Source organism: Saimiri boliviensis, chromosome 9 (genome assembly GCF_048565385.1).
Source record: "Saimiri boliviensis isolate mSaiBol1 chromosome 9, mSaiBol1.pri, whole genome shotgun sequence".
NCBI lineage: Eukaryota > Metazoa > Chordata > Mammalia > Primates > Cebidae > Saimiri > Saimiri boliviensis.
The window spans coordinates 108,469,759-108,497,489 of record NC_133457.1 but is presented as its reverse complement, the minus strand read 5'-3'; the positions used below and the strand labels follow the sequence as shown (position 1 = coordinate 108,497,489).

Here is a 27,731-nt window from a genome sequence, read left to right as displayed (position 1 = left end):
GCCCCAGAGACAGCATCATCAAGCAGCAGCTTCATCTTTGCGAGCTGGGGCCTCGGCAGAAGCTTTCTCCTCCTCTCTAGAGGCTGAGCCTGTCTCAACCCGGCCCCCCACCTGGACCCAAGTCCTTTGGGGTCACCTCAAGGCTTTGGCTGATGCTTCTTTGCTGATGTCAACCAAGGTGATGGACCTGTTTGTCCTCATAAAGTAACTCTTGAACGGGCATGCACTTCTTCCTCCCTCCTCTTGCTTTGAAGGCTGGGTGGGCACCTGCCACCATGGACAGGGTGAGAGCCAGCCCCATACCTGCGAGGTCAGAAGGCAGCTGTCCCTGGCCTGTGGGTGTCTCTCAGAGGGGCCAGGCCTTCCTCACCATGTGTTCCCAGCACCTAGCCTGGGGCCTGGCCCAGGGGTATGCTCAGTAAATGCTGGCTGAGAATTAAGGGGGACTTTCTGGTTCCTCTCCAACTCTTTCATTTTCTTTCTTTTTCTTTTTTTTGAGACAGAGTCTTAGTCTGTCATCCAGGCTGGAATGCAGTGGCGCGACCTTGACTCACTACAACATCCACCTCCTTCCTGAGTGGGTCATGATCCTCATGTTGCTCATAGCAAAAGAGGCCAAGAACTAGAGTGATCAAACCATCCTGGTTTACCATGTCTGAGGAGTTTATTGAAATACAGAGTTTTCAGTGCTGAAAACAAAAGAGTCTCAGGGAAATTCCCAATGGTTGGTCACCCTACAGAACAACCGTACCAACAGGATTAGCCCTCACACACCCGCCTGGGCACACACATTACACAATTACTTCCCTTTCTGTTGCTATCATAGAAACCCTGAGACTGGGTAATTGACAAAGAAAAGGGGTTTGTTTCTTACAGTTCTGGAGGTTGGGAAGTCCAAGATAGGGTGGCTGCAACTGGTCAGCTTCTGGGGAGGGCCTCGTGCTGTGTTGTAACATGGCAGAGGGCATCGTAGGGTGAGTGGAAGAGAAAGCTGAGGCAGCCAAACTCACTTTTGTAATGACCTGCTCTCAATAACCCACTCCTATAAGAAAGGGATTAATCCCTCCTAATGACCTAATCCCCTCTTAAAGGCCCCACCTCCCAATACCATTTCACTGGGGACCAAATTTCTACATGTGTTTTGGAGGAGACGAACCACATCCAAACCATAGCCCACACACAGCATAACATGGTTATCCCATGTTGTTTACCACAACCCCCAACCTCCAGGCCCACCTCACTAGCCCTTTTAAGAAAAATAGATGGCAAAATGGTTCAGAGAGTAGGCTCTGGAACTAGGCTCTGGAAGCTTCAGTTCCAGCATTCATTAGGTATATGTGTTTGGGCAAGTCACTTTGCCTCGGCCTCAGTTTCCTCATCTATAAAACTGAAAGAATAACAGTAAGCTCTACTCTGTCAGGTCATTGTAAGGATTGAGTTAACAGAGGCAGAGCAGTTAGAATGGTGCCTGTCATGGAGTAAGCCACACAGGTCACAACCCCTTAACTGAAACTCCAATGTCTCAGGATCCTGATGCATTTTGGAATTTGGGGAGTTTTGGAGTTTTGGAAAGCACATGACTTATTTAACACACTAGTGGGTGGTGGGATCTGGCTTAGCATCCCATAATGGAACACATTAATATTTCTGCAGAAAACAGTATGTGAGTATTCATACATCTATTCAGATTAGGTTTTTGCTACTGAATGAGTTTTGGTATTAAATTATTTTGTACAGAAACGTTGGAATCTCTGAAGTGTGGATAAGGGCTTGCAGATGTGTGTAAGGGTTTTTATTATTATTGTTCAATATGCATCTTATATAACTGACATGCAGTTGCTTCTTGAGGGCAACTCTTGAGCTTTTGTTCCCAAGGCCCTCCTGAGCTCTTGGAGTTTTCTAACAGGGCCTTCCTGCACCAAGAGCTCTGAACAACCTTTGAAGGCTGACGGGACAGTCTTCTTCCTTCTCTACCCAGGCCCTCAATTTAGTGATGTCCCCCTGATCCTTTCAATGTGGTAGTAGAGGTTGGCAGGAGAGGGGTGGGTTGCAAATGCCATCTCCATGAGCCTTCCCCAGCCTGACCCCCCCACCCCTCAATCCCAGCTGGTCCCAGTGTGGAGGAGGGGGGACAGGTTATGTGGAAGTAAGGCAAGCTGCTCTTCTGGCAAAGCTGTCGTGAGTTCAGGCACGTCTGGCCTGCACAAGCAAGATAATGGAGCTGAAGGAGGCTTATGACCCCACAGCTGCCTGTGGGCATGCACAGATGTCTCCCTGGCAGATACTGTAGCACTTTCAGAAAAGTGTTGGGGCTGGGTGCAGTGGCTCATGCCTGTAATTCCAACAATTTGGGAGGCCGAGGCAGGTGGATCACTTGAGGTCAGGAGTTCGAGGTCAGCCTGGCCAACATGGTGAAACATTGTCTCTACTAAAAACATAAAAATTAGCTGGGTACAGTGGCACATGCCTGTAATCTCAGCTACTCGAGAGGTTGAGGCAGGAGAATCACTTGAACCCGGGAGGCAGAAGTTGCAGTGAGCCGAGATCCTATCATTGTACTCCAGCCTGGGCAACAGGTGAGACTCCATCTCAAAAAAAAAAAGAAAGAAAGAAAAAAAAGAAAAGAAAGAAAGAAAAACTTGCCTTGAAGCCACAGAGCTGTTAAGTGATCATCTACATTTGATATTGGCCTCAATCTAGCCACCTGCCTTGGCCTCCCAAAGTGCTGGATTACAGGTGTGCCGCTGCACCTGACCCTGATCATCTGTATTTGAATTTGAAACTTTTTAAAATTTTTGTTTAGATTCTATATGGTTTTTACAAAAACGAATTCTTTTTTGTTCAGATTCTATGTATTTTTAAATATTTCAATTCACTTATTTTTTGAGACTGAGTTATGAGACTGGCTAATTTTTGTATTTTGGGTAGACAGGGTTTCACCATGTTGTCCTGGTCTTGAATTCCTGGGCTCAGCAGGTCCACCTGCCTCGGCCTCCCGAAGTGCTGGGATTACAGGCATGAGCCCCTGCACCCAGCCTGAGTTTGCAACTCTTGATTTCTCAACCCCTTGCTCAAAGTTTCACAGAGGAAGACCCTAGAGCCCAAGGGAGTCTCATTCTGTCACCCAGGCTGGAACGCCGTGGTGCATCTTGGCTCACTGCAACCTCCGCCTACCAGGTTCAAATGATTCTCCTGCCTCAGCCTCCCGAATAACTGGAATTACAGGTGTGCACCACCACGCCCAGTTAATTTTTGTATTTTTAGTACAGGCAGGGTTGCACCATGTTGGCCAAACTGTTCTCGAACTCCTGACCTCAGGTGATCCACCCGCCTTGGCCTCCCAGAGTGCTGGGATGATAGGCTGAAATAGATCTTGAACTAGATTTTTCCGGAGGGCTATATGAGAGGTGGAGAGACATTCTCAAACGTGCTCCATCTCTGTTGTCTTCACAGGAGTGGCATGCTGTGTGGATAATGAATGTGTGGATAAAGAATGTCTTTCTCGAGCTCCTCTCAAGCTTTCTGTAGTTGCTGGTCCACTGTGTATTGCTGTGAAGAAGCTCAAGACTAGCCTGTATCATTTCGGTCACAGCAGGAACTAGGTGCCACACTCAAATTGCATAATTGAAGAGTTTAAATTGGGAGTTATTTACAAAGGTGTGGGCTGGTGTAGCTATCCATATGCCCTCGACGTCACCTCTACATGACAATAACTACTTATTGCTAATACCTGAACCCCTCTCTGATTGCTTCAGATATTTTCTAGCCATGTGAGCAAGCTCAGACAGTTATGTTGAACAAACTAAGAGTGCCAGGAAGTTAATGTCCTGGAAGCATTGCCAGAGGGGAGGGGGCAGATAGATCCCCCGGCTTCCTTGCTCCTCAGTTGGGTTAAGGCTGTGACATACTCATCACCTCCATCCACCCAGGCATGGAGCTCCAGGTGCCTAGGGTGGTGACCTGCTCATGTTTTTTAAATTTTTTTATTTTTTTTTGAGACAGAGTCTTGCTCTGTTACCCAGGCTGGAGTGCAATAGTGCAATCTCAGCTCACTGCAACCTCTGCCTCCCGGGTTCAAGTGATTCTCCTTCCTCAGCCTCTGGAGTAGCTGGGATTACAGGTGTGCACCACCATGCCCTGCTAATTTTTGTATTTTTAGTAGTGACAGGGTTTCATCACATTGGCCAGGCTGGCCTCAAACTCCTGACTTCATGATCCACCTGCCTCGGCCTCCCAAAGTGCTGGGATTACAGGCATGAGCCACGGCACCTGGCCTCCACTTTCCTGTCTTATTTCTGCACCCACACCCTTCCCATGTTTCCTCTTCCCAAATCAACTACTTGCATTCAAATCTTTGTCTCAAGGTCTGCTTCTGGGGAAACCTGAACCTAGAGAGAGTTTAAGGAAAGCAGCAAAGGGTGGTGTGGTACTCTGGGGCTGGTGAAAAAGGGAGCCACTGCCTTTCAAGAAAAAGGCAGGAGGCCAGGCACGGTGGCTCATGCCTGTAATCCCAGAACTTTGGGAGGCCAAGGTGGGTGGATCATTTGAGGTCAGGAGTTCAAGACCAGCCTGACCAACATGGTGAAACCCCGTCTCTACTAAAAATATAAAAATTAGCCAGGCGTGGTGACAGATGCCTATAATCCCAGCTACTCCGGAGGCTGAGGCATGAGAATTGCTTGAACTCCAGAGGCAGAGGTTGCAGCAAGCAGAGATCGACCCACTGGACTCCAACCTGGGTGACAGAGTGAGACTCTGTCTCCAAATCAATCAATCAGTAAATAGGCAAGAAGGAACCTGGAGAGGGAAGGGCACGGAGAGGAGGGCCAGAAGGACTGTCAGGAGCTGTGGCCTTGGTGGAGACACAGTCGACCCAGTGACTGCACGGAAGGAGAGGGGAAAAGAACATCCTGACCTCTCTCCTCTCACCTGCTGATCTCCTGCCGGTGCTCCCTGTTAACAAAACCCAACCAGAGCCAGAAGGCAGTTGCCTCCTTCCTGGTATCCTGTCCTCCCTCACCCCCACTGGCCCCCTGTAATGCCCTCCCATCAGCAGGGAGCCCAGGCTTCTCAAAGTGCCCTATGGGAGCAAGCCATCTGGGGTTCCTGTTTGTATAAAATAGATTCCAGTTCAGTAGGTCTGGGATGGGGTCTGAACGTCTGCAGTTCTAGTCAGCTCCCAGGTGATGTGGGTGCCGATGACTCCAGGATCACACTTTCAGTAGCTGGAGAATATATTTTTTCAAAAAAAAAAAAAAAAAAGTGTGATTCTGTCTTGCCTCCACTTAAAACACTCCACTGACTTCCTAGCAATCCCAAACCATCACTGGGTCCCACAGCCCCGGCAGGATTCAGCTTCCATCTTACTCTCTAACCCCTTGCTCTCCACTCTCCCACCCTCTCTTTACCCCTTGTTTGTGGATTTGATAATTTATTTATGATGAAATGAAATGAAGCGACCATCCACCCCAGTACTGGAACATTATCAATACTCTGTGGCTGGGCAGGGTGGCTCATGCCTGTAATCCCAGCACTTTGGGAGGCCGAGGTGGGTGGATCACCTGAGGTCAGGAGTTTGAGACCATCATGGCCAACATGGTGAAACCCTGTCTCTACAAAAATTAGCCGGGCATAATGTTGGGCGTCTATAATCCCAGCTACTCGGGAGGCTGAGACAGGAAAACCGCTTGAAACGGGGGCGGCGGTCGGGGGATGGAGGTTGCAGTGTGCCCAGATCGCGCCACTTCACTCCAGCCTGGCGCGAAACTCCGTCTCAATAAATAAATACATAATCTGTAGCCAGGTGGTTCTTTCCCTCCGTCCTTACCTCCTCCCAGCTCCTTCTCCTTTCACCTGAGGTAACCACTCTTCTTGTATCTATGCTCCTGTCTCCCTTGAGTTAAACTTCTTCCACCGATGCATGTGTCTAAATATGCATACTTTCGGTTTTGCATTACACATTCTAAAAGATGCACGGTGGTATGCGGTTTTCTGCATCTTAGTTTTTTCACTCAACGTTATTTCTGAGACATTGTTTCTGTTGTCTGGCTGAAACACTGTTTCCGTTGTTGTATGGCTGAAACATTGTTTCCGTTGTTGCATGGCTCTTCATTCCGTTTCACTGCGGTGTAACGTTTCATGGTGTGAATATTCCGGTTTATTTGCCTACTCGTCCGTGGAGGGGCATTTGGGGGTGTTTCCAAAGTTCCTGTTAATCGGAACCGCGCCGGTGTGAACATTCTGCACAGGTCTCTGGCTGCGCCTGGACAGGTTTCTTAAAGGCGAATGCCCATGTGGGGCTCGTCTATGCTCTCCCTCCCCCGGTGCTCCAGCCTTCCTCGCCTCTTTTCACTCCCAGCTCCCAGGAGTCTCACGCTGAATGCCCTCTCCACCCCCACCCACCCCTGGTGAACTCCTGCAGTTTTTGCAGGCCACGGCTGGCCCCCCCTCGAAAGCTCTCTTACTATATAATTATGTTGTGCGCTTCCGCGACCAGCGTCCGTCTATCCAGTGGAACGCACGCCCCTGGAGGCTTGCGACGCTCCGAGGGTCCCCGCTTCCAGCTCGGGCCTGGCGCACCGCAGCGCCCAGGCTGCAGGGGGACGCTTGCAAGTTGTTGGAGGACCCGGGGGTAAGGCAGCTCCCACAGGTAGGTGTGGTTGGGCTGCGCGGGCCCGGAGTTTTCGCGTCGGCGGGCGAGGACGCCGGCTCTGGAATTCCAGGAAATGCGCGACCCGGGCCGGCGGGGGAGGGGGGCTCCAGCGCAGGGGCGGGGCGGGGGGCGGGCTCCGGGAGCGGAGTGGGGCGGGCAGGAGGCGGGGCCCAGCCCGGTTAAGAAAAGCGTGGCAGCCGGGCCACCGCGGGCCCCAGGGAAAGTCGAGTGGCCCACGAGCCTGCAGAGACCCACCGAGCGTCGGCGGAGGGATCAGCGCCGGTGCGCACGCGGGGACCATGGCCCAGACACCTGCCTTCGACAAGCCCAAAGTGAGCGCGCGCAGGGGCTCTGGGGCCGGGGGTCCAGTGCCTGGGCGGCTCGAGGGGTTTAGCCGGGCCCAGCCCCGGGCGTCCGAACCCCGGGAACGAACGGGGTCTCCTGCAGGCACGTTATTCCTTTGGCTTAGGCCGTGGCTCGCCTGCAGGCTAATCAGGGACAATGGGGCAGAGGAGGTCCAAAACTCGGAGGCCTCCAGGGTCTGCTTCTGCCCCTGACTTGACCCCTCTGGGTCTCAGTTCCGCCGTCTGTTAAGCAGGCATCCTAGTACCTTGAGCGCTGGGTGGGCCTGAGCAGGGGCTTGAGGTCGCTGAAGCTCAGCTGTGCGATCGGGCTGATGTCTACTGGCATGGGCACCTGTGCTGTGCCTGGCGCGTACCGAGTGCTCAGTGAGTGGAAGCAGCTTTGTACGCCAACATTATGATGGTGAGCGGCAAGGAGCCCAGGTTTGCGGATGCTCCCGGTGGCGGAATAATCGTGAGCCCTGCCAAAAAGGGAAGGGAGGGGAGCAGGGCACCCCCTTCCCCACGCCAGAGGAACAGGGGCTAGGTAGGCCCTGGGTTTGGGACCCTAGCAGGGTTCACTCGAGGCCAAGCCTTGGCCACTGGCCCCAGGGGAGAATCCCCTTGTCCTCTGCCCACCAGCTGTGGCGTCTTGGGACTGGTGGGGTCAGAGAGGGTCCAGACCCACTTGGCCTGTCTCAGAGTCCAAGCGGAGGGACCCAGGAGTCTGCCAAGCAGGGTGAATCAGCCAGTAGGGTGTGAGAGTGGGTAATTGGGGAAGGAGTAGTCAGCTGCAATCAACCTCAACTTACCCTTATGAGAAATAGGTGTGAGTGGCCTGACACAGTGACTCATGCCTGTAATCACGGCGCTTTGGGAGTCTGAGGCAGGAGGATCACTTGAGTCCAGGAGTTCGAGACTAGCCTGGATAACAAGCTAGAGCCCCCCATCTCTCCAAAAATTAAAAATCGTATAGGGGAGGTGGGTGTGGTGATGCACTCCTGTAGTCCCAGCTACTCAGACACTTTGGGAGGCTGAGGTGGGAGGATCGCTTGAGCCCAGGAGATCAAGGCTGCAGTGAGCTGTGATGGCGCCACTACACTCCAGCCTGGGAGACAGAGTGTAGACCCTGTCTTTAAAAAAGGAAGGAAGAAAGGAGGGAGGGAGGGAGGGAGGGAGGGAGGGGAGGGAGGTGTGAATGATGACAGATATCACACACGTGTCAGAATCCAGTGAGTGTGTACGTGTTAGTGTGAAGGAGACAGCCTGTGGGAGTGAGAGCCCACCTGTCTTCTTAGGAGGGTGAGGCCTGGCCAAAACTACTGATGCCCCCAGCCCAGGGAGAATGCTCAGCTACACTCTATCAGAAGCTGGGAGCACCGAGGCGCTGTACCAGCCTTCCTGCCCCCACCCCTGCCTCCTTCACATCTTACTGGAGCCAGGGGCCCATCATTAGTGCCTCTCCTTTGCAGTCTTTTCGTTAAATGCTTTGGGCTCCCTCTGCCCTTGGGCTGGGGACCCACCATACCCTGATGTGAATCCTATGGCAGTAGCAAACCTCCTTGATTGCAAGTGTGTTGAGAGCTATGGAGGGAAACAGCAGGGCCCACTCTAGAACACTTGCCACAGGCGCCCGGTGGATCCTTGCAGTTCTTCTGTAATAGCCCATCAAGGGACGGGCTCATATTATTATTCCCGTTTTTTGGTGTTGTCTGGTCCTCTCATCTGATTCAAGTTGACAGGTCATTTCCCCCATTGGGGCCTCAGTGTCCACACCTGGGGGATGGAACACCAGCTGCTTATGTGAATGTCCTGAGGCCACAAGGTGATGCTTGAGAGTGAAAGTAGAACATTACCTGCCATGTGTTTGAAGCATGACAAATCTTGTATGACTGTAGGGTGGAACTTACCTGAGCTGGCAGGAGAAGTGGGAAAAACTATGAATCTCAGAACCACTGTGACCAGAGCCAGCTCCCTGCCCTCTCGTGATGAGATAGAACAGATGATAGTTCTAATTATTAGCATTATTAGCTGCAGCTTATGGAGTATTGATGGTTCTGTGCCCGGCACTGTTCTAAACACATTATCTGCATTGCTTCATTTAACCCAGGCACAGAAAGGTTAATGAGGCCCAAGATCACCCAGCTGGGAAATGTCCAATCTGAGGTTTGAGTCCAAGGGAGGCTGGCTTTGAAATCCCATGCCCCTAACCGTGTTTCCTGAACTACTGCTGCAGAAGCCTTTGGGGATAGAGGTGCCAGTGTGCCAAGTGCAAACCTCCTGAGACAGGAGCCTTTGCTGTGCCCTTCAGCTTCTCATACCTGCCACCAGCTGAGGCCAGGGACCTGGACAGCTAGAAGAAAGCAGAGCAGGGCAGTGCTTTTCAAACTGCACTCAAATCGCCTGACTTTTCATGTTCACACCGGGATTCTGCATGGGTCGGGTGGGGCCCACGATGCTGCACTGCTGACAAGCTCCTGGGAGGTGCTGATGTCACTGATACAGGATCAGACTTTGCATAGCAAAGCCCCGGGCAGCTGCCTTCTGTTGTGCAGGACCCCTACTGACTCCAGTGCAGACAGCACCAGGCTCAAGGGGCCGAAGACGAGGGTTGTGCTGGGGACTTGCATACAGCGGAGAGAGTCCAGTGGTGGCTGGCTGAGCAGAACTGCAACTACTTGTAAAAGCATGTATTTTATATAGCTTTTTCTTTCTTTCTTTCTTTCTTTCTTTTCTCCCTGAGACAGAATCTTGCTGTCTTCCAGGCTGGAGTGCAGTGGCCTGATCTTGGCTCACTGCAACCTCTGCCTCCCAGGTACAAGCAATTCTCCTGCCTCAGCCTCCCCAGGAGCTGGGATTATAGGTGCCCACCCCCATGCCCAGCTAATTTTTGTATTTTTAGTAGACATGGGGTCTCACCATCTTGGCCAGGCTGGTCTTGTACTCCTGACCTCGTGATCCAGCCACCTCAGCTTCCCAAAGTGCTGGGATTGCGTGTGTCAGCCACCACGCCCGGCCATACATAGCATTTTCATTTCACACCTTCTCCCTAACCACCTCCACCTAGTAACCTTCATTTAACCTAAAACAAATGGCCTTGGTCCCCTATACCCCTCTATGGCCAGTGTCCCATGGGAATGGGGTGGGCTCGGATGGTCGGCATAGATAAGGAATGGATCTCCAGGCTGGCTGCTTCTGTATTCCTCTGTTCGGAACTCTGAACACACAGTCAAGTGTGCCTGCCATGCAGGGTCATTGTCAGGGGATGCCCAAGTCAAGTTTTTCCTGTTAGGCGCACCTCCCGTACACCTACCTGGTTTGACTGAGCACCTGCTGGAGGAAGTAGGAAGGGGGATTGGAAGGGTGGCCCTTATCAGCCTATGTCCACAGGTGGCACCAGGCACTCAGGCATTCTGCGTCCTGGAGGCCAGAGCTGATCACATGCCTCTTGTTATAATAATGGTAACGATGACTATCCTTGGCGTAGTCCTGAGTACCAGGTGCCTTCAGCGACTGTGTTTGAGCCAGAGTCTCACTCTATCACCCAAGCTGGAGTGCAGTGGCACGATTTTGGCTTACTGTAACCTCTGCCTCCTGGGTTCATGCACTTCTCCTGCCTCAGCCTCCCAGGTAGCTGGGACTACAGGTGTGTACCATAGAGTCTCCCTCCTCCGTTGCCCAGGCTGGAGTGCAGTGGTGTGATTTCGGCTCTCTACAACCTCTGCCTCCTGAGTTCAAGCAATTCTCCTGCCTCAGCCTCCCAAGTAGCTGGGATTACAGGCACCTGCCACCATGCCTGGCTAATTTTTATATTTTCAGTAGAGACAGAGTTTCACAATGTTGGCCAGGCTGGTCTTGAGCTCCTGACCTCAAGTGATCTGCCCGCCTTGGCCTTCCGAAGTGCTGGGATTACAGGTGTGAGCCCCCACGCCCAGCCAGGTAACTTTTATCTCAGAATCCTCTGGGTGACGTGACAAGGCATACGTCTTTATCCCCATTTACAGATGAAGAAACTGAGGCTTAGAGAATAGAGAGCCTTGAAGCTGTAGACTGGCAAGTGGACTGGTCCCAGCTGGGACAGCAGCTTTCCAACTGTCCCTGTGTGATGCAGAGGAGAATTAGTGCTAAATCAGCAGTGCGCCTCTTCTGTCTCATATCTGAATGTCTGCTCTGTATGAGGCGCTATCCTGCTTTGCATACATGACTCATTTAATGTTCACATCAGCCTTCTAAGGAAGGTCCTGTCCTATTATTAACTCTACTTATCTATGAGGAAACTGAGACTCAGAGAGGGGAGGGTACTTGCTAAAGTCACACAGCCAGCAAGCAGCAGAGCTAGACTTGAACCCAGATCTGCCTGTGGTGAAGCTGTTCATTGCTTTGCACACTTGCCAATCCCACTTTGTGCTAAAAACAGGAGGTAGTGTCGGGGGAAGAGTTAGAATCAGGGTGGTAGTGTGGACCAGTGTGTTGGCCCTAGGCTTCAGATGTCCTGGGGTTGAATTTCTGCCTTGCTGCTTGGCAGCTAGGGTGCCTCAGGTAGACAACTCCTGAACCTCAGCTTCCCTCTCTGTAAAATGAGATGACAAACTAAGATCTTGAGGTTCTCGTGGAAACATTGTTTCTTGTACAGTGCCAGGCTGGCACCAGGAGGCCCTCAGGGGTGCATTTCCTTCTTGGGGGCTGGTGTAGGGGCTGCAGTGGACTCTGGGAGGCTCCCCCAGCTGCAGAATCTCTCTCATCTTCCTGACACAAAGCTCCCCAGCTGCGCTTCTTTGAGCTTGCTGTGGCTCTCAGTTACCAGAACCACCTGTTAAAACAAAAATGTCCCTGGGAAGAGCCTGCCTTACCCATTTTTTTTTTTTTTTTTTTTTTTTTTTTTTTTTTGAGACGGAGTTTCGCTTTCGTTACCCAGGCTGGAGTGCAATGGCACGATCTTGGCTCACCGCAACCTCCGCCTCCCGGGTTCAGGCAATTCTCCTGCCTCAGCCTCCTGAGTAGCTGGGATTACAGGCACTCGCCACCATGCCCAGCTAATTTTTTGTATTTGTAGTAGAGACGGGGTTTCACTATGTTGACCGGGATGGTCTCGATCTCTTGACCTCGTGATCCACCCGTCTCGGCCTCCCAAAGTGCTGGGATTACAGGCTTGAGCCACCGCGCCCGGCCCCTGCCTTACCCATTTTAACTCACATGGCAGTTGGTCGAGGAGGGGAACAAAGGAGACAGTTTTGTGGAGGACTTTGCTTCACAGAAAAGGAAGGGAGGACCAGAAAAAGGAAGTGGTCTGTGGTCACACTGGGAGGCATGGGAGGCCAGACAGCCTCCCGAACCCATGTCCAGCCTCAGGGTGGGCTTGGCCTTCCTGAGTGGGTGGGTAGCAGGGGGCCCTGTGATCTTCGAGAGACTTGTCCACCTGCCCAGATGTCTTGAAGGGGTTGCTATGGTACCCCCTGGGGTGGGCAAGGTAGTAGGACCACTGTCTGGCTGTGGTGGTGGAGAGGAGCAGCATGAGGCCCCAGAGTGAGACTGGAATCTATATTTATCCAAGGTAAACACAGACTGGGGGGAGGCCTGCCCTCACCCCTTAGTATTCTCAGGCCCCAGAGCAGTTATGGGGGATAAGCTCTGCACTCCTCAGCGGGGAGCTAGGACAGCGAGGCATGTGAACTTGGACACCAGCCGGGGCCAGGCAGTCTGGGTCTGAGTCCTGATTTCCCACTTTCCAGCTAAGGAGCTTGAATGAGTCATTTAACTTCACAGTGCCTCCGTTTCCACTCTTTAAAATGAGAATTCTACCCATGCCCACCTCTCCAACACCAAGTGCAGGCCTGGCTCAGAGCAAGTGTCTCAGCGATAGCCATCATTGGTCATCGGCATCATCATGGCTGGTAATGGCCCTGCTTAGACTTTTGAGATGGAGTCGCACTCTGTTGCCCAGGCTGGAGTTCAGTGGTGCAATCTTGGCTGACTGCAACTTCTGCCTTCCAGGTTCAAGTGACTCTTCTGCCTCAGTCTCCCACATAGCTGGGATTACAGGTGTGCGCCACCACGCCTGGCTAATTTTTGCATTTTTTAGTAGAGACAGGGTTTCACCATGTTGGCCAGGCTGGTCTCAAGCTCCTGACCTGAAGTGATCTGTCCACCTTGGCTTCCCAAAGTGCCGGGATTACAGGTGTGAGCCACTGTGCCTGGCTCCTGTTTAGACTTCAGCATGACTGATCCAGTACCTTGCTATGCAGCATATGGAGAGTATGCTGCCTTTAAGACCTTCAGCTTTGGAGTCAAACAGCTTGCTGGCTGTGAAGTGCATTAGACTCTCTAACTCAGGGTCCTTCCACTCTCTGAGCCTCAGTATTGTTGCCTGTAAAATGAGTAGAAGCGTGCTGGGTCCCTACACTGGGGCTCCACGGGATTTTCCCTAGGTAGGAGACACACTTTACCTTTTGTGAAACCTCTGAGCGGCAGAGCTTTCAGGCCCCAAGTCAGCAGGAGACACTGTGGGGACTGCTCAGACCCTTCCACTGTGTCCCTTGGAAGCGCCAGAGCTTAGACGAGGCTGAGCGCAGAGGAGTTCCTGGAGGAGGTGGAGCTGAAACAGACTTATCAGCCCGGGGCTGCTTCGTCTCCTGGCCTCACACTAAAAGTCAGCTGAGAGGCCATGGTGGCATTAGACACTGACCCTGGCACTGCCCAGCTCATCACCAGAAGCAGGGCTGGGGAGGGAAGGGATGTTTGGCTGGCGGTGGGCACCTGTGGCTCACCTGGGTTCTGGCCATGGTGCTCAGGTTCTGCGGGCTGGCCAGGCAGCCCTGGCTCCTCTGGCCTGTGTGGGTTTCACCGGGTTCCATGGGCAGGTCAGCCCCTTCCTAGTTGCAGGGAGAGCACCCAGCATTGCTGTTGTAGGACAGGAAGAAGAGAGGACATAACGGTGTGGTCATTGGACACATGGAAAGCACTTTGTGCTGTGCGAGATGCTGTCCTAGGCACTGAGGACACATGATGACACAGACAAGGTCTCTCCTCTCAGCAAATGGCTCATGAGGGAGACAGACATGCTACATACATGAACCCCAAGTCAGATGAACACAAAATGGATCAATGTGTTTGGGAGGCAAACCCAACTGCTGGAGGGCGAGCAGGGCCATCTACCTCCAGGGCAAACCCCGTCAGACAACTAAATGTTGTGTTTTTTGCGAAGACAGGGTTTCACCATGTTGGCCAGGCTGGTCTTGAACTCCTGCCCTCAACTGATCACCCACCTCCGATTAGATAACTAATCTGACAGGGTTTGCCGTGGAGATAGATGGCCCTGCTCACCCTCCAGCAGTTGGGAATATGGAAACATGAGTCAGATCTGGGAGTATCTGGCCCAGGAGTCCAAGACCCGGGTCCTCATGGTAGCTCTGCCACCAATGCAGAATGACCTTGGGTGAGTGAACCCACCGCCCTGGGCCTCTCTGGCAGGCATCTCTTGAAAGCAGGGACTCAGTGCATTTCCCAGGCCTCCACAGTGCCTGGCACATAGTGGGGCTTACTAAGTATTTGTTGGTAACTGAGGATGCTTCCTGTTCACATCAGTGCTGGGAGGATTTCCTGCTGTTCTAACAGATGCTGGGCTGGCTGAGAGTCAGCCTTGCAGAGAGCAGAGGCAGTGGGAGAGGGGGCGGCGTGAGATTCCCTTCCAGAGAGGTCAGGAGGCCAGGCCCCGTCTCAGCCTGAGTGCCAGGGAGGGGGTGTGGCCTGTGGGTAGGGCTTGGGCTTAGAGGCAGAGGGACTTGTGTTCCACCCTAGCTCTACCACCATCAATTTGTGTAACCCTGGACAGGCCACTGAATTTCTCTGGGCTTAGCCTGGCAAGTCCATTTCCTCATCTGTAACATGGGCCAGTGTGTCCATTGCCTAGGGATTAAGATTAAATGAGATAAAGCGTCTGAAACTAGTAGGTAGCTGCTGTATCATTATTGCTGTATTATTATGTCTGAGGCTAGGCCCACAGAGGCAGTACAGTAGAGTGGTTAGGAGCCCAAGAATCAGACCCGGATTCAAATCTGACTCCATCACTGACTGTTTTGGGGTAATTCTTTGCATCTGTTTCTTCATCAGTAAAATGGGAGTGGAGTCCCTGCCTTGCTGGTTGTAAGGATGAACTAAGATCATGCATGTAGATGGTCTAGCACAGAGGAGATACTCAAAAGTTCGAGGCCACTGCTGAAAGGGGACAGGACAGCAGGGTCCCCACCCTGTTGTCATTGTCACTTGGAATAGGCTGACAGACTTCCCATGGGGTGTTGCAGTTTTCTAGAAAGTTCAGTGGGAGGCCTGCCTGCGCCACCTGGGGAGGTGGCTTCCTGCCTCTGCTCATCTCCTGAAACATGCTGGGGCCTCTTCCCAGGCAGCCCTGAGAAGGAATGAGTGCCGTGGGCCCTGGTGGGCGGCTGGCTCTGCCTTCCCACTCCCTGGAGGAGCTCCTGGCTCCCCGGGCTCCTTGCTTCTGCACCTGGGCACCGTCTGGCTCCTGCTCACTGAGCGCCTGATGCTGCCTCGAGTCCTTCCCTCGTGATATTCAAATCCCAGTCGGCTCTTCCCTCCCACGGTAGCTTGGTAGCCCATCTTCTCTTCCGGCTTCCAGCCATCCTGTCCTCAGCACAGCAGCTGGGAAAGGCTTTTTTAAAGGGGACTCTCCGATGTAACCCACTTGGGTGGAAAACCCTTTGCTTCTGCCTCTGCGATCTCCCTGCCCCCTCTCCGCTTTGCCCTGGCCTCATTTCTCACCACTAACCTCCCTCTGCACTCCCGCCAACTCCCGCCTGCTTCCTGATTCAGACACTGAGCACACACAGCTCCCTCTGCCTAGAGCCATTCTCCTCCCTGGCGAACTCCTCCTCTGAGTGATCTTTTCCCCAGCACACTCTGAATTGCCCAGACCCTTCCTCCCCCCCACCCCAGTGTGATTTTTCTGTATCTCATAGCACGTGGTTCTGCTTCTCATCACAGTTTGCAAGGCTGAGTTCAGAAAGGTGTGTTGGCTCATTGTCAGGCAGGTGAAGCTACCTCGTGCTGCAATAACAAACAGCCCCCAGGTGTGAGGGGCCTGCAGCGACCCAGGTTGGCCTCATTCTTGCTCACACTGCTTGTCCCTCCAGGGCCTCCAGTGAGGTCTCTGCACCTTGCGATCACTCAGGGCCCCAGGTAGATGGGAAGGTTCCACCCTGCACATTGCCAGTTGTGCCAGAGTAAAGCAGAGCTGGGAGGCAGAGCTCTTGAATTGCCATTTAAATACTTTCTCCAGGCTGGGTAAGGTGGCTTAGGTGGCTTACGCCTGTAATCCTAACACTTTGGGAGGCCTAGTTAGGTGGATCACAAGGTCAGGAGTTGAAAACCAGCCTGGCCAACATGGTGAAACCCTGTCTCTACTAAAACTGCAAAAATTAGCCAGGCATGGTGGCAGGTGCCTGTAATCCCAGCTACTTGGGAGGCTGAGGCACAAGAATCCCTTGAACCTGGGAGGCAGAGGCTGCGGTGAGCTGAGCTTGTGCCACTGCACTCCAGCCTGGGCGACAGAGCCAGACTCCATCTCAAAAAATAATAAATAGCCAGAAGTAGCCATGCAGACTCCCCCCAGCCCCACCCACAAGAGGATGTGACCACCGCCCCCATTCACTGCCTGACCCTCATGTTCTCAGGGGCTCCACAGCCAGGCCTGGTTTTACCTTCTCACTTCCTCCTACCTTCCCAGTAACCTCATGCAACTCTTCCCACTCAGCCTGAGATCATCCCCACGGACGTTTAAACTTGCCCAAGACATTCCCACCTTCAAACGAGCCCCATTCTCTTGACCCACATGCACATCCTGCCCTTCTAGGCTGCTAGTTCCTTTAGGGGCAAAGTTGTGAAAGAGGAAACCATCTTCGTCGTCTTACCTCCGCTGCTTTCTTGCCTTATTCTAGTATGGTTTCTGCCCTCAGGCCTCTAGAAAGGTTCCCAACCTTGACTACATGTTTTTTTAAAACAGGCTCCCCCGGGCCTGCCACCAAGGATTTTGCTTAACTGACCTCAGATGGGGCTGAGGCCTTGGGAACTGGCTAGAACTGTCTGTGCTCCTAACTTGCAGCCAGGGTTGAGAACCACTCCTCTGAGGTTCACAGTGCCTGGGCTTTTAACCTAAGGGACATATTTCTGCTCTTCTGCCCTGTGACCTCCAACAGGGCCTGACCATGTGAGTTTCCTGGGGCTGCGGTTAACAAGTTACCACACCCTAGGTGGCTTCAACCAACAGAAACATGTGCCCTGGCAGGTCTGGGAGCCCGAAGTCCAATGTCAAGATGTCATTGGAGCCACACGCCCTCTGAACGCTCTCGGGGTGGGGGAATCCATTCTTTGCCTCTTTTGGCTGCTGGTGGTTCCAGGCATACCTTGGCTTGTGGCCTCATCAATCCAGTCTCTGTCTCTGAGGTCACGTTGCTGCTTCCTCTTATGTGTGTCTCTCTTAAAACTCTCTGCTTCTCCCTTAAAAGGATACATGTGATTGTATCTAGGGCCCAGCCAGATAATTCAGGGTAAACTCTTTCTGTCAAAACATGTAATAATCACACCTTGCCATATAAGGTAATTTTTTTTTTTTTTTTTTTTTTTTTTTTGAGATGGAGTTTTGCACTTTCACCCAGGCTGGAGTGAAGTGGCATGATCTCAGCTCACTGCAAGCTCTGCCCCATGGGTTCAAGCAATTCTCCTGCCTCAGCCTCCCAAGTAGCTGGGATTATAGGTGCCAGCCACCACACCCAGCTAATTTTTGTATTTTTATCAGAGACAGAGTTTTGCCATGTTAGCTAGACAGGTCTCGAACTCCTGACCGCAGGTGATCCACCCGCCTTGGCCTCCCAAAGTGCTGGGATTACAGGCCTGAGCCACTGCACCCGGTCATAAGGTAATACTTTCTTTTTTTGAGAGGGAGTCTTGCTCTGTTGCCCAGATTGGAGTGCAATGGCTCGATCTTGGATCACAGCAACCTCTGCCTCCCAGGTTGAAATGATTCTCCCACCTCAGCCTCTTGAGTTGCTGGGACTACAGCTGCATACCACCATGCCTGGCTGATTTTTGTATTTTTAGTAGAGATGGGATTTCACCATGTTGGCCAGACTGGTATTGAACCCCTGACCTCAAGTGATCCCAAAGTGTTGGGATTATAAGTGTGAACCACCACACACGACCCATATAAGATAATATTTACAGGTTCTGGGGATTAGGATTAGCATGTAGACAGCTTTGTGAGGGCTACATTCAGCCCACTGTGTTACCCCTGTGAACCACTGTTCACCCGTCCCTGATATCTGATGGCCCAGCATTCTGCACACCACACACCTGCCCACCTCTCTGGCCGTACTTCTGCAGGCTCGACCTCTTCTGTAAAGCCACTAAGTGCTGATGCTGGTCAGAGCTTCATCCTAGGCCTTTTCCTTACCTCCGATGATGTTTTCTTCCTAGGTGAGCTCCTTCAAGCCCATGGCTGCCGTGCTCACTCACATTGCCACCTATATTCCCAGCTTGGGCTTCTCAGGACAGCTCTAGACTCTTGCATCCCATTGGCTTCCTCCCTTTACCTTTGGATTTCTCAAGGGCATCTCCAGTTGGCCAGCCGAGGTAGTTCACACCTGTAATTCCAGCACTTTGGGAGGCTGAGGTGGGAGGATCACCTGAAGTCAGGAGTTCAAGACCAGCCTGGCCAACATGGTGAAATCCTATCTTTACTAAAAATACAAAAACTAGCCGGGCTTTGTGGCGGGTGCCTGCAGTCCCAACTACTCAGGAGGCTGTGGCAGGAGAATCGCTTGAACCTGGGAGGTGGAGGTTGCAATGAGCTGCACTCCAGCCTGGGCGAGAGAGCGGAACTCCATCTCAGCAAAACAAAACAAAAGGCGTCTCCAGTTTCACATAACTAAGACCGAACCAGTCCTGTCTTCCTCCCCCACATCCTCCCTCCTGGAGGGAGATCCAGGACTCGGTCTTCTCTTCCAGGGTTCTCTGTCTCCAGCTGCGGGAATCACTGCCCACCCAAATCGAACCTGCAGTGTGATCCTTGCCATCTTCCATCTGCCGGTTCTTCCTCTGTGGACCTCACAACCCTGGTCCAAGCCACGGTGGTCTTTCAAATGACTGCATAGCCTCTAACTGGCCTTATATGAGCCATCCGCTTTCTCTAACCAGCTTCCAACCCTGCAATGCCTTCTCTGTGCTTTCAAGATAAAGCCCGACTTGTGGCCCGCACAGCCCTCCCTGGGTGGTCTTACCCCGCAGCCTCTCCAGTCCTGTGAACCCTCCCTTCTCTGAACCTGTATTTAATTCCTTTCATATACCCCATTTTCTCCCCCCACAGGGCCTGGCACATGCTGTTCACTCTGCCTGGAATTTTCTTCCCACCTCCCTCTGAACCCCTGGTGGGTTCCTCTCTATCCTCAGCTTTTAGCTCGGGCTCATTGTGGGCCCTCTAGCTGTGTTCACGTCTCATTTGTCACCCTCTGTTACAGGACTGTGTTTGTGCTTCCAAAGTGTCGTCTTGGTTTGTGATTGTATGTTTTCCCATGTGACATTTGCTTAACGCCTTTCCCAACGTGGGGCCTGTACAAGCCCCTGGAAAAGGACTTGGACCCTTCTGTTTAACTCTACAATCTAGCATCCAGCAGGAGCACAGGCCTTCACTGACTCTTATTTTTTTTATTTGTGAGACAGAGTTTTGCTCTTGTTGCCTAGGCTGGAGTGCAGTGGTGAAATCTCGGCTCACTGCAGCCTCTGCCTCTAGGATTCAGGTGATTGTCAGCCTCCCGAGTAGCTGGCATTACAGGCATGCACCACCACGCCTGGCTAATTTTTCGTATTTTTTAGTAGAGATGGGGTTTTGCCATGTTGGCCAGGCTGGTCTTGAACTCCTGGCCTCAGGTGATCCTCCCACCTCGGCCTCCCAAAGTGGTTGCATTACAGGCATGAGCCACCACGCCAGCCTTCATTGACTTTTAGTTGACAGCTATTTAGCATTTGCAATGTGCCAAGAACTACCCGTGCACTAACATGGTTAACCCTCACGAAGCCTAGGAGGAAGGACTATCATTATCCCCATTTAACAGATGAGGATGCTGAGGCGCAGGGTCATGCAGGGAGTGAGTGGAGCAGCCGAGATTCCAGCTCTAACTGCATATGCTATACAGTGTGACTCTGGCTCACTGGCTGGGCCCTCTCCATAGCCCTGTGAGGGTTAAGGATAGAAAACAGAGGCTCAGAGAGGTGAGGCCTCTTGCTCTCACAGCTGGTTGAGAGGTCACACAGCTGGTTGGCTGTTCCCTGGGCTATAAGCTTCAGTATTCCCAATGCTGAGCATATTTTGAGAACCCGAGAAACATTTGGCTGAGTGGGAACTGAACTCATTTTGTCAAGGAATCCAACAACTCAATTGGCCCCGAGCCTGGGGGTGAGGACCGCTCTGTCCCTTGCCAGCTGGATGACCTCGGGAGAGATCTGATGACTCTGAGATGCTGCTGACAGGATCTCTGGTGTCTCTGTTCCCTGCTGGCCTCCCATGGGCGTGGGCTGGGTTTCCTCTGTAGGAGGCAGCTCATGAATGTGTGCCTACATGCCCCTGGGCCAGCAGTTCCTTGGCCAGGCAGTTCCTGTTTCTGCCTGAGCCAGGGCAGTCAACTTATTCAGCTCTTCATGTTCCCCAGCCCAGCATGCGATGTCAGCTGAGAGTGTTCTGGATCTCCCCTGGCTGGGGGAAAAGCTTCCATCATTTGGAACAGGAACAGCAAAAACAGCAAAGTCCCTTTCCCACCGTCTCCCACTGCCTGCTGTGCTTTCATGATAAACACCCTGGCTGAGCTGCAGGGGCCATTTCCTTTGGGCTATCCATGTCCACCTACACTGTCCTTTGTAATCCTTACAATTTTTCTTGGATAGGAGAGCATAATATTCCACTGTTTTTCAGTTGAGGAAACTGAGGCTCAGAGAGGTGAAGTGTCTTATCTGAGGTCACACAGCCAAAGAAGGGGCAGAGCTGGGAGTCCAGCCACATGGGCTACCTCCAAGGACCCTGCTCTTAAACTCTAGAGTACTAGAAAGAGTTTGTATTGCCTAATTTTGATTCCTGATAAGCTATGCCTGAGTAGCATCTGCTTTTGAAAATGGAGCCTGGGCTGGTCACGGTGGCACATACCTGTAATCCCAGCACTTTGGGAGGTCGGGAGTTTGAGACCAGCTGGGCCAACATGGTGAAACCCCATCTCTACTGAAAATACAAAAATTAGCCAGGGATGGTGGCACCTGCCTATAGTCCTAGCTACTCAGGAGGCTGAGGCACAAGAATCACTTGAACCTGGGAGGCAGAGGTTGCAGTGAGCCAAGATGATGCCACCGCACTCCAGCATGGGTGAAAGAGCGAGAATCCATTCATCTCAAAAAGAAAAAAGAAAATAGATTCTGAATTTTGAAATACACTGTGGCTCTTCCCTAGTTCGGGACATCTGGGGTTCAATCCCTTTTGTTAAAATAGTTTATTTAGTTGGCTGAGAGCAGGAGCTGCATACGTGACCTGGAGCGCAAGCCTTGAACTTGGGCTTGGGTTAGAACTCCACCTCTGTCACTCACCCACTGCAATTAAGAACAGAGATACTGGGCTGGACTCCTGCTTCTATGACTTGCATGCTATGTGGCCTTGGATGAGATATCTAACCTCTCTGAACCTCAGTGTCCTCAATCATGAAAGAGATAGAGATAACAGCTGAACTCATTCCCCAGGAGCGGATTAAACAAGATAGTGTAATACAGAGTTTGCCGAAGTGTACGGAGTCAGTTGTCGGCCAGTAAATGGTGGCTAATGGTTATCATGATTAATGTGAACATTAAGCTCTGAAAGTTTCTTTGGGAACTCATAGGTATTTGTTCTCTCTCCCTTTCTGTCTTCCCCCTGCCCCCTCTCAGGTTGAACTGCACGTCCACCTAGATGGAGCCATCAAGCCTGAAACCATCTTATACTATGGCAGGTAAGTCCAGAGAGAAGAAGGCTGTCTCCCTGGGATTTGGGTGGGGTCCGCAGTGACACTCAGAGGCCCCTGGGGAATCCCAGGGTCACTGTTCCTTCCTGTCTCCCTGTGGAAATCAAGTCAGCTCCAGGCCAGAAGTGGGGCTGTGGGGATGCGGGGGCCTCAGCACTGAGCTGGAGACCTGCAGACCAACCCCTGAGCCTTCCGGGCCTCTGACTCTTGTCTTGCTGGTGTCAGGTGAGCCAGGCCTGAGTCTGCTGTGCCCACCCACCCACATACATGCATGGAGGTAGTTCCGAGGGCTGAATCAGTCCCTATCTTTTTTTTTTTTTTTTTTTTTTTTTTTTTTTTTTTTTTTTTTTTTTGAGACAAGAGTCTTGCTGTGTCCCCAAGGCTGGAGTGCAGTGGCACAATCTTGGCCCACTACAACTTCTGCTTCCTGGGTTCAAATGATTCTCCTGCCTCAGCTTCCCAAGTAGCTGGGATTACAAGTACACGCCACCACGTCCAGCTAATTTTTTTTTTTCTTTTTCTTTCTTTCTTTTTTTTTTTTTTTTTAGACAGCTTTGCTCTTTGTTGGCAGGCTGCAGTGCAGTGGTGCAATCACGGCTCACTGCAACCTCTGCTTCCCGGGTTCAAGTGATTCTTCTGTCTCAGCCTCCCGAGTGGCTGGGATTACAGGCACCCACCACCACAACTGGTCCAATTATTGTATTTTTAGTAAAGACGGAGTTTCACCACGTTGGCCAGGCTGGTCTCGAACTCTTGACCTCAGGTGATCTGCCCATCTCAGCCTCCCAAAGGGCTTGGATTACAGGCGTGAGCTACCATGCTCGGCCTAATTTTTGTATTTTTAGTAGAGACAGGGTTTCATCATGTTGGCCAGGCTGGTCTCCAACTCCTGACCTCAAGTGATCCACCCAGCTTCGCCTCCCAAAGTGCTGGGATTACAGGTGTGAGCCACCATGCCCGGCCCCTGTCTTTTGACTTGGCTGAGAGCCTGTAGCAGGCGATGTGCCCACAGGAGATGCCAGTACTGTTTGTTGAGCATCTCCTAGAGCTGGGCTGGACTGTAGCTCACTGAACCCCTCCACACTCGGAAGAGGAAGATACGCTCTCTGCATTTTACTGAGGAGGGAATGGGATCAGACAATACAGTTGCCCAAGGTCACACAAGTTAACAGCAGATCAAGAGTTGAACCCAAGGCTGTCTGACCCTAAGGCTTTACTACATCATCAGGGTCATAACCTGCTAGGAGACATGGAAAAGTGGTTTCCCCTCTCTGGACCCAAATCTCTGCATTTTCCAAGTGAGAACACACTTCCTGCTTCAGCTCTCAGGAATGCAGGTGGGCCAGAGGGTCGCCCTGTTCCCCAGCGAGGAAGGTTCTTCCCTTCCTATCCAGACCTCAAGGGCTCACGGCAGCTCCTCTCTTAGGACCAGCATTTAAGAGCAGGAACTTTGGTCAGGCACGGTGACTCAGGCCTGTAATCACAACACTTTGGGAGGCCCGGGGGGTGGATCACCTGAGGTCGGGAGTTCAAGACCAGCCTGACCAACATGGAGAAATCCCATCTCTACTAAAAATAAATTAGCCAGACGTGGTGGTGCATGCCTGTAATCCCAGCTACTCAGGAGGCTGAGGCAGGAGAATCGCTTAAACCTGGGAGGCGGAGGTTGTAGTGTGCCAAGATCGTGCCATTGCACTCCAGCAGCCTGGGCAATAAGAATGAAACTCTGTCTCAAAAAAAAAAAAAAAAAAAAAAAAGGCAGGGACCTTGAAGGCCAGTGGCTCTGGATTCAAATCTGGACACATTACCTCCTGTCTGTGAACTTGGTTTCTAACAAATGAGGCTAAGAACAGGGCCCTCCCCCAGAGCTGACCTAGGAGACGGGCTCCTCACCCACCTAGCCCTGCCCCAGCAGACTCGTGTCTCTCACATGTTTGCACAACACTCGTTATGTTTGGAGCTGGAAGAACTCAGCCTCTCCCCTATGGTCTGGGAATTCCATTCTGGACCCAAATTTGAACATTTCTGCTCCATAAGCCAGAATCCTGGGAGGCTGCTGCCCCAGCTCTGGGAGCATCTCTACCAACTCCCTGGGAGAGTTCTGGAAAGTCCACTGTTCTCCATCTGTTCGCACTTCCAGGGAACTTCTTCTACCCCAAGAAGCTGCCATTGATTTAATTCATATTTAAGTGCATGGCATAAGCGTATTGGCATCTCCTGTGTGCCAAAGACTTCTTTAAATGCTTTACCCGGGTTATTAAATCCTCCCAACAACTTGTAAGATAGGGACTTTATTGCTATCAATTTACCGATGAGGAAACTGAGCCATGGTAGGGGAGTAACTTGCCCAGTAAGCACAGGGCAGAGGTTTGAACCCAGATGGGTCTCCCCGAGTCTGTGCCCCTGGCCATTAACCCCTGCCAGTTAGAGGTTTTGGTGAGGTGACGCACATGACATGCTTAGTTCAGGCCCATTAATGTGCTCCATAAATGTCACTTAATGATAATATTCTTATTAATTAGAACTTATGTCTCTAAGTGGGGTGAACCCTTTTGGCTTATCTCTGCCTGGCTTTTGCCCATGTCAAGCTGCCAACTTGCCACAAGGCCCCTAATGAGGTTGTTCAGTGGGGCATCAAGATAAGATTGAACTGAGGCACTCATTAAGGGGTCATGGAGGGCTTATCGGCTGTAGCCAGGGGCTGGGAGTGCTGGGTGGGTCCAAGAGAAAGGGGAAAAAGTCGCCAGGAGGGGCATCAGTCTGAACATCCATTTCTCACACCACCTCTGGGCCCTGGAAATGACGTCCGGCAGGTGCCAGCTGGAGCTTGGCCTGAAGTCAGCAGGCAGGGGGACTGGAGAGTCTCACACTCAGATACGGGGAGTGGGTTGAGAATGGAGGGAAGAGGGGACCCCCTGGCCTGTGCCCTGCTAGGCCCAAGTCAGTAGTCCTTTTCCCAGCTCTGGGACTCTTCTCACCCATTGCTTCTTCCTCCAGCTCCTGGGATTCTGCCCTCTTCAGGGGCTTCTCTAATCTCGTTCTCAGTCTTGTTGATAACCCTGTCAGCTATTGCTCCAAAGATTCTGAACCTGGCTGCTCTTTCTTCCTGTTACCACCGTGGTCTGGGCCACCGCTGCCCCTCACTGGTGCTGTGGCCTCCTGATGGGTCTCAGCCATCTACTCTGGCCTTCCTCTCTGCGGGCCTTGCAGTGCTGTAGCTGGAGCAAGAGTCTGAACCCATGATCTTCCCAGCTCATCCCCTGGTCGAGACCTCCAGCACCCCCACCTCACTCAGGGTCAAAGCCAAAGTCCACACATGGGCCTTAAAGTTCCACCAAGCCTGCATTGCCTCTCTGAGCTCTCTACGGCTCCTTGCTTAGTCCACACTGGATATTTGTCAAACATTCCAGACCTAGTAAACACAGAGAGGGTGGGTAACTTTCCCAAGGTGCCACAGCCTTTAAGTCACAGAGCTAGGATTCAAACCCAGACCACTGGGCTTCAGAGTCTGCTGTCTTTCTCATGACACACAAACAGTTTGATTTCTTCCTCTCTGCACCCTTTTAAAGAAAATATTTTCTACTGACAAAGGCATCGAGGGTCTTAGAGGGGAGAGCTCCTACCGGGGTGATGTGGTAAATAGGGCTGGGGGATGGACTTGACCTGCAACCCCTGAGCTCATCCTCCCTCCCTGGGCTCCTGAGGGTGGGCTTCTTGTGGCTGTTGCCCACCAAGGCAGGAAGAAGATCAGACAATGCCCCAAGGCAGCAGCTGTGGCTGACCAGGGAGTAGGAATCATCTAAGAAAAGAGTGTGCACAGTGGCTCACATCTGTAATCCCAGCCCTTTAGGAGGCTGAGGCGGGTCAATCACATGAGGTCAGGAGTTCGAGACCAAAGTCCTGGCCAACCAACATGGTGAAATCCTGTTGGTTGTTGACAAAAAGTTAGCCGGGCGTGGTGGCGGGTATCTGTAATCCCAGCTACTCAAGAGGCTGAGGCAGGAGAATCACCTGAACCCAGGAGACGGAGGTTGCAGTGAGCCGAGGTCACGCCACTGTACTCCAGCCTGGGCAGCAAGGGCTAGACTCCGCTTCACACACATACAAAAAAAAGTGTAGCCTTATAGGAGCCTTGGCTTCTAAGGGCAGCCAGGGACAGCAAGAGGTGCCAGGGCCCTAAGAACAATTCTATCCTGCTTCAACTTTGGGCCCCAGATGGGGCTTTCCAGCTCGGTCTGAGCGGCTTCTGGAGGCCGAGTCCCATGGGAGACACTGGGAGTCCCCTGTGCTCTGTCTCCAGTCGGGCCCCTGCATTCGTGCTCTGGCCTCAGCTCTGGCTTCCCTCCAATTTGTTTCCCACGCAGCAGCCAGAGGAGCTTTTAAAAAGGTAAACCATTTCATGCTAGTCCCCTGCTTGAAATCCTGCTATGCCTTCCCAGTGCTTTCAGGCAAAGCCCCAGCCCCTTCCTTAGTCCAGCCTGGCCCTGCCCTCCCAGGTGCCTCATCTGCACAAATGCCTGCTCTCTGACAGCCAGCCACCCTTTGCTTCCAATGCCCGCCGCTGCCTGCCTGCAGCCTTTGCATGGACCCCTCCCCTGCCCAGAACCACCCCCATCCCAAGGCTTCTGCTTAAATGTCACCTCATCAGAGAGGCCTTCCCTGGCTGCTCTGTCTAAACTCTGTGTTGAAAAGGTCTTGATAGATTTGAGGAGTGTTGGAAATAGAAGTTAGAAACAGATGCTCGGTGCTGCCAAGAAAAATCAGCACTAAGACAAAGGATCTTACAGCAATGCAGTTTTTACTTCCTGGACTGCAGGAAGGGTACCCTCACTAGCCATTGTGCCACAAGAGTACAATGAACAAAGGAAAACAGACAAATTTATCCCTTACATATTTGGGGTCATCCTTACTGCTGTGTTTGATTTCCGTTAGCTGCAGCCAGACCTTAAAATTTAAAACCTGATTGGCTAATAACTTAAAACTTACTTTTTTTTTTTTTTTTTGAGATGGAGTTTCACTTTTATTACTCAGGCTGGAGTGCAATGGCTTGATCTCTACTCACTGCAACCTCTGCCTCCCAGGTTCAAGCAATTCTCCTGCCTCAGCCTCCTAAGTAGCTGGGATTACGGGCGTGAACCACTATACCCAGCGAATTTTTGTATTTTTAGTAGTTTTGTATTTTGCATTTCTCCATGTTGGCCAGGCTGGTCTCGAACTCCTGACCTCAGGTGATCCGCCCTCCTCAGCCTCCCAAAGTGCTGGGATTACAGGCGTGAGCTACTGTGCCCAGCAGGACACTTACTCTTTAACAAGAAAAGAAACTTTGAAAAGGAACTTTTCTACTTCCCACAAAGAGGGAGGCTGGAGGAGAAGAATCAAAGAGGAGAAATAGAAAGCAAAATAATTTGTTCTTGGGGACTGGCTGGTGGTGGGCAAGGGGAGGTGTCTCTGGTGTGGGCAGCTGGGTAGATGGAGGAGCCGTATTTGGAAATGTGGAACCTGGAAGAGGAGCGATCTAGAGGAAGGGGAAAGGTGGCATGAGATGCCTGCCTCCCAGCGAGCAGTCAGACACCGGGGTCCATCTTGGTCACTGCTATCTGCCCAGCACCCAGCATATCACAGGCCCTCAGGGGTGGTGTGTGGGCATAGAGGGTTAAAAGCTGTGGACCTCTGGATCCTAAGCTGAAGACCACCAAAGGA

General features: G+C 52.0%; 1 protein-coding gene across 9 annotated transcripts in view; it reads left to right on the top strand.

The window, feature by feature from the left end:
* Positions 1–27,731, top strand: part of ADA (adenosine deaminase) — a 138,881-nt gene that overhangs the window by 77,877 nt on the left and 33,273 nt on the right. For 3 of the 9 annotated variants that reach the window (XR_012519359.1, XM_039479279.2, XM_074406572.1), the window contains exons 1-2: positions 6,068–6,649; positions 21,958–22,019. Coding sequence is in view for 5 of the 9 variants with exons in the window: in XM_039479279.2 (XP_039335213.1) it covers positions 6,380–6,649; positions 21,958–22,019 (332 nt within the window). In the remaining 4 variants the exon portion in view is untranslated. Of the gene's footprint in view, positions 1–6,063; positions 6,650–6,823; positions 6,985–21,957; positions 22,020–27,731 lie in introns of those variants that run through there. The other 6 variants (XR_012519360.1, XM_010346898.3, XM_010346897.3 and 3 more) reach the window with 6 other exon arrangements.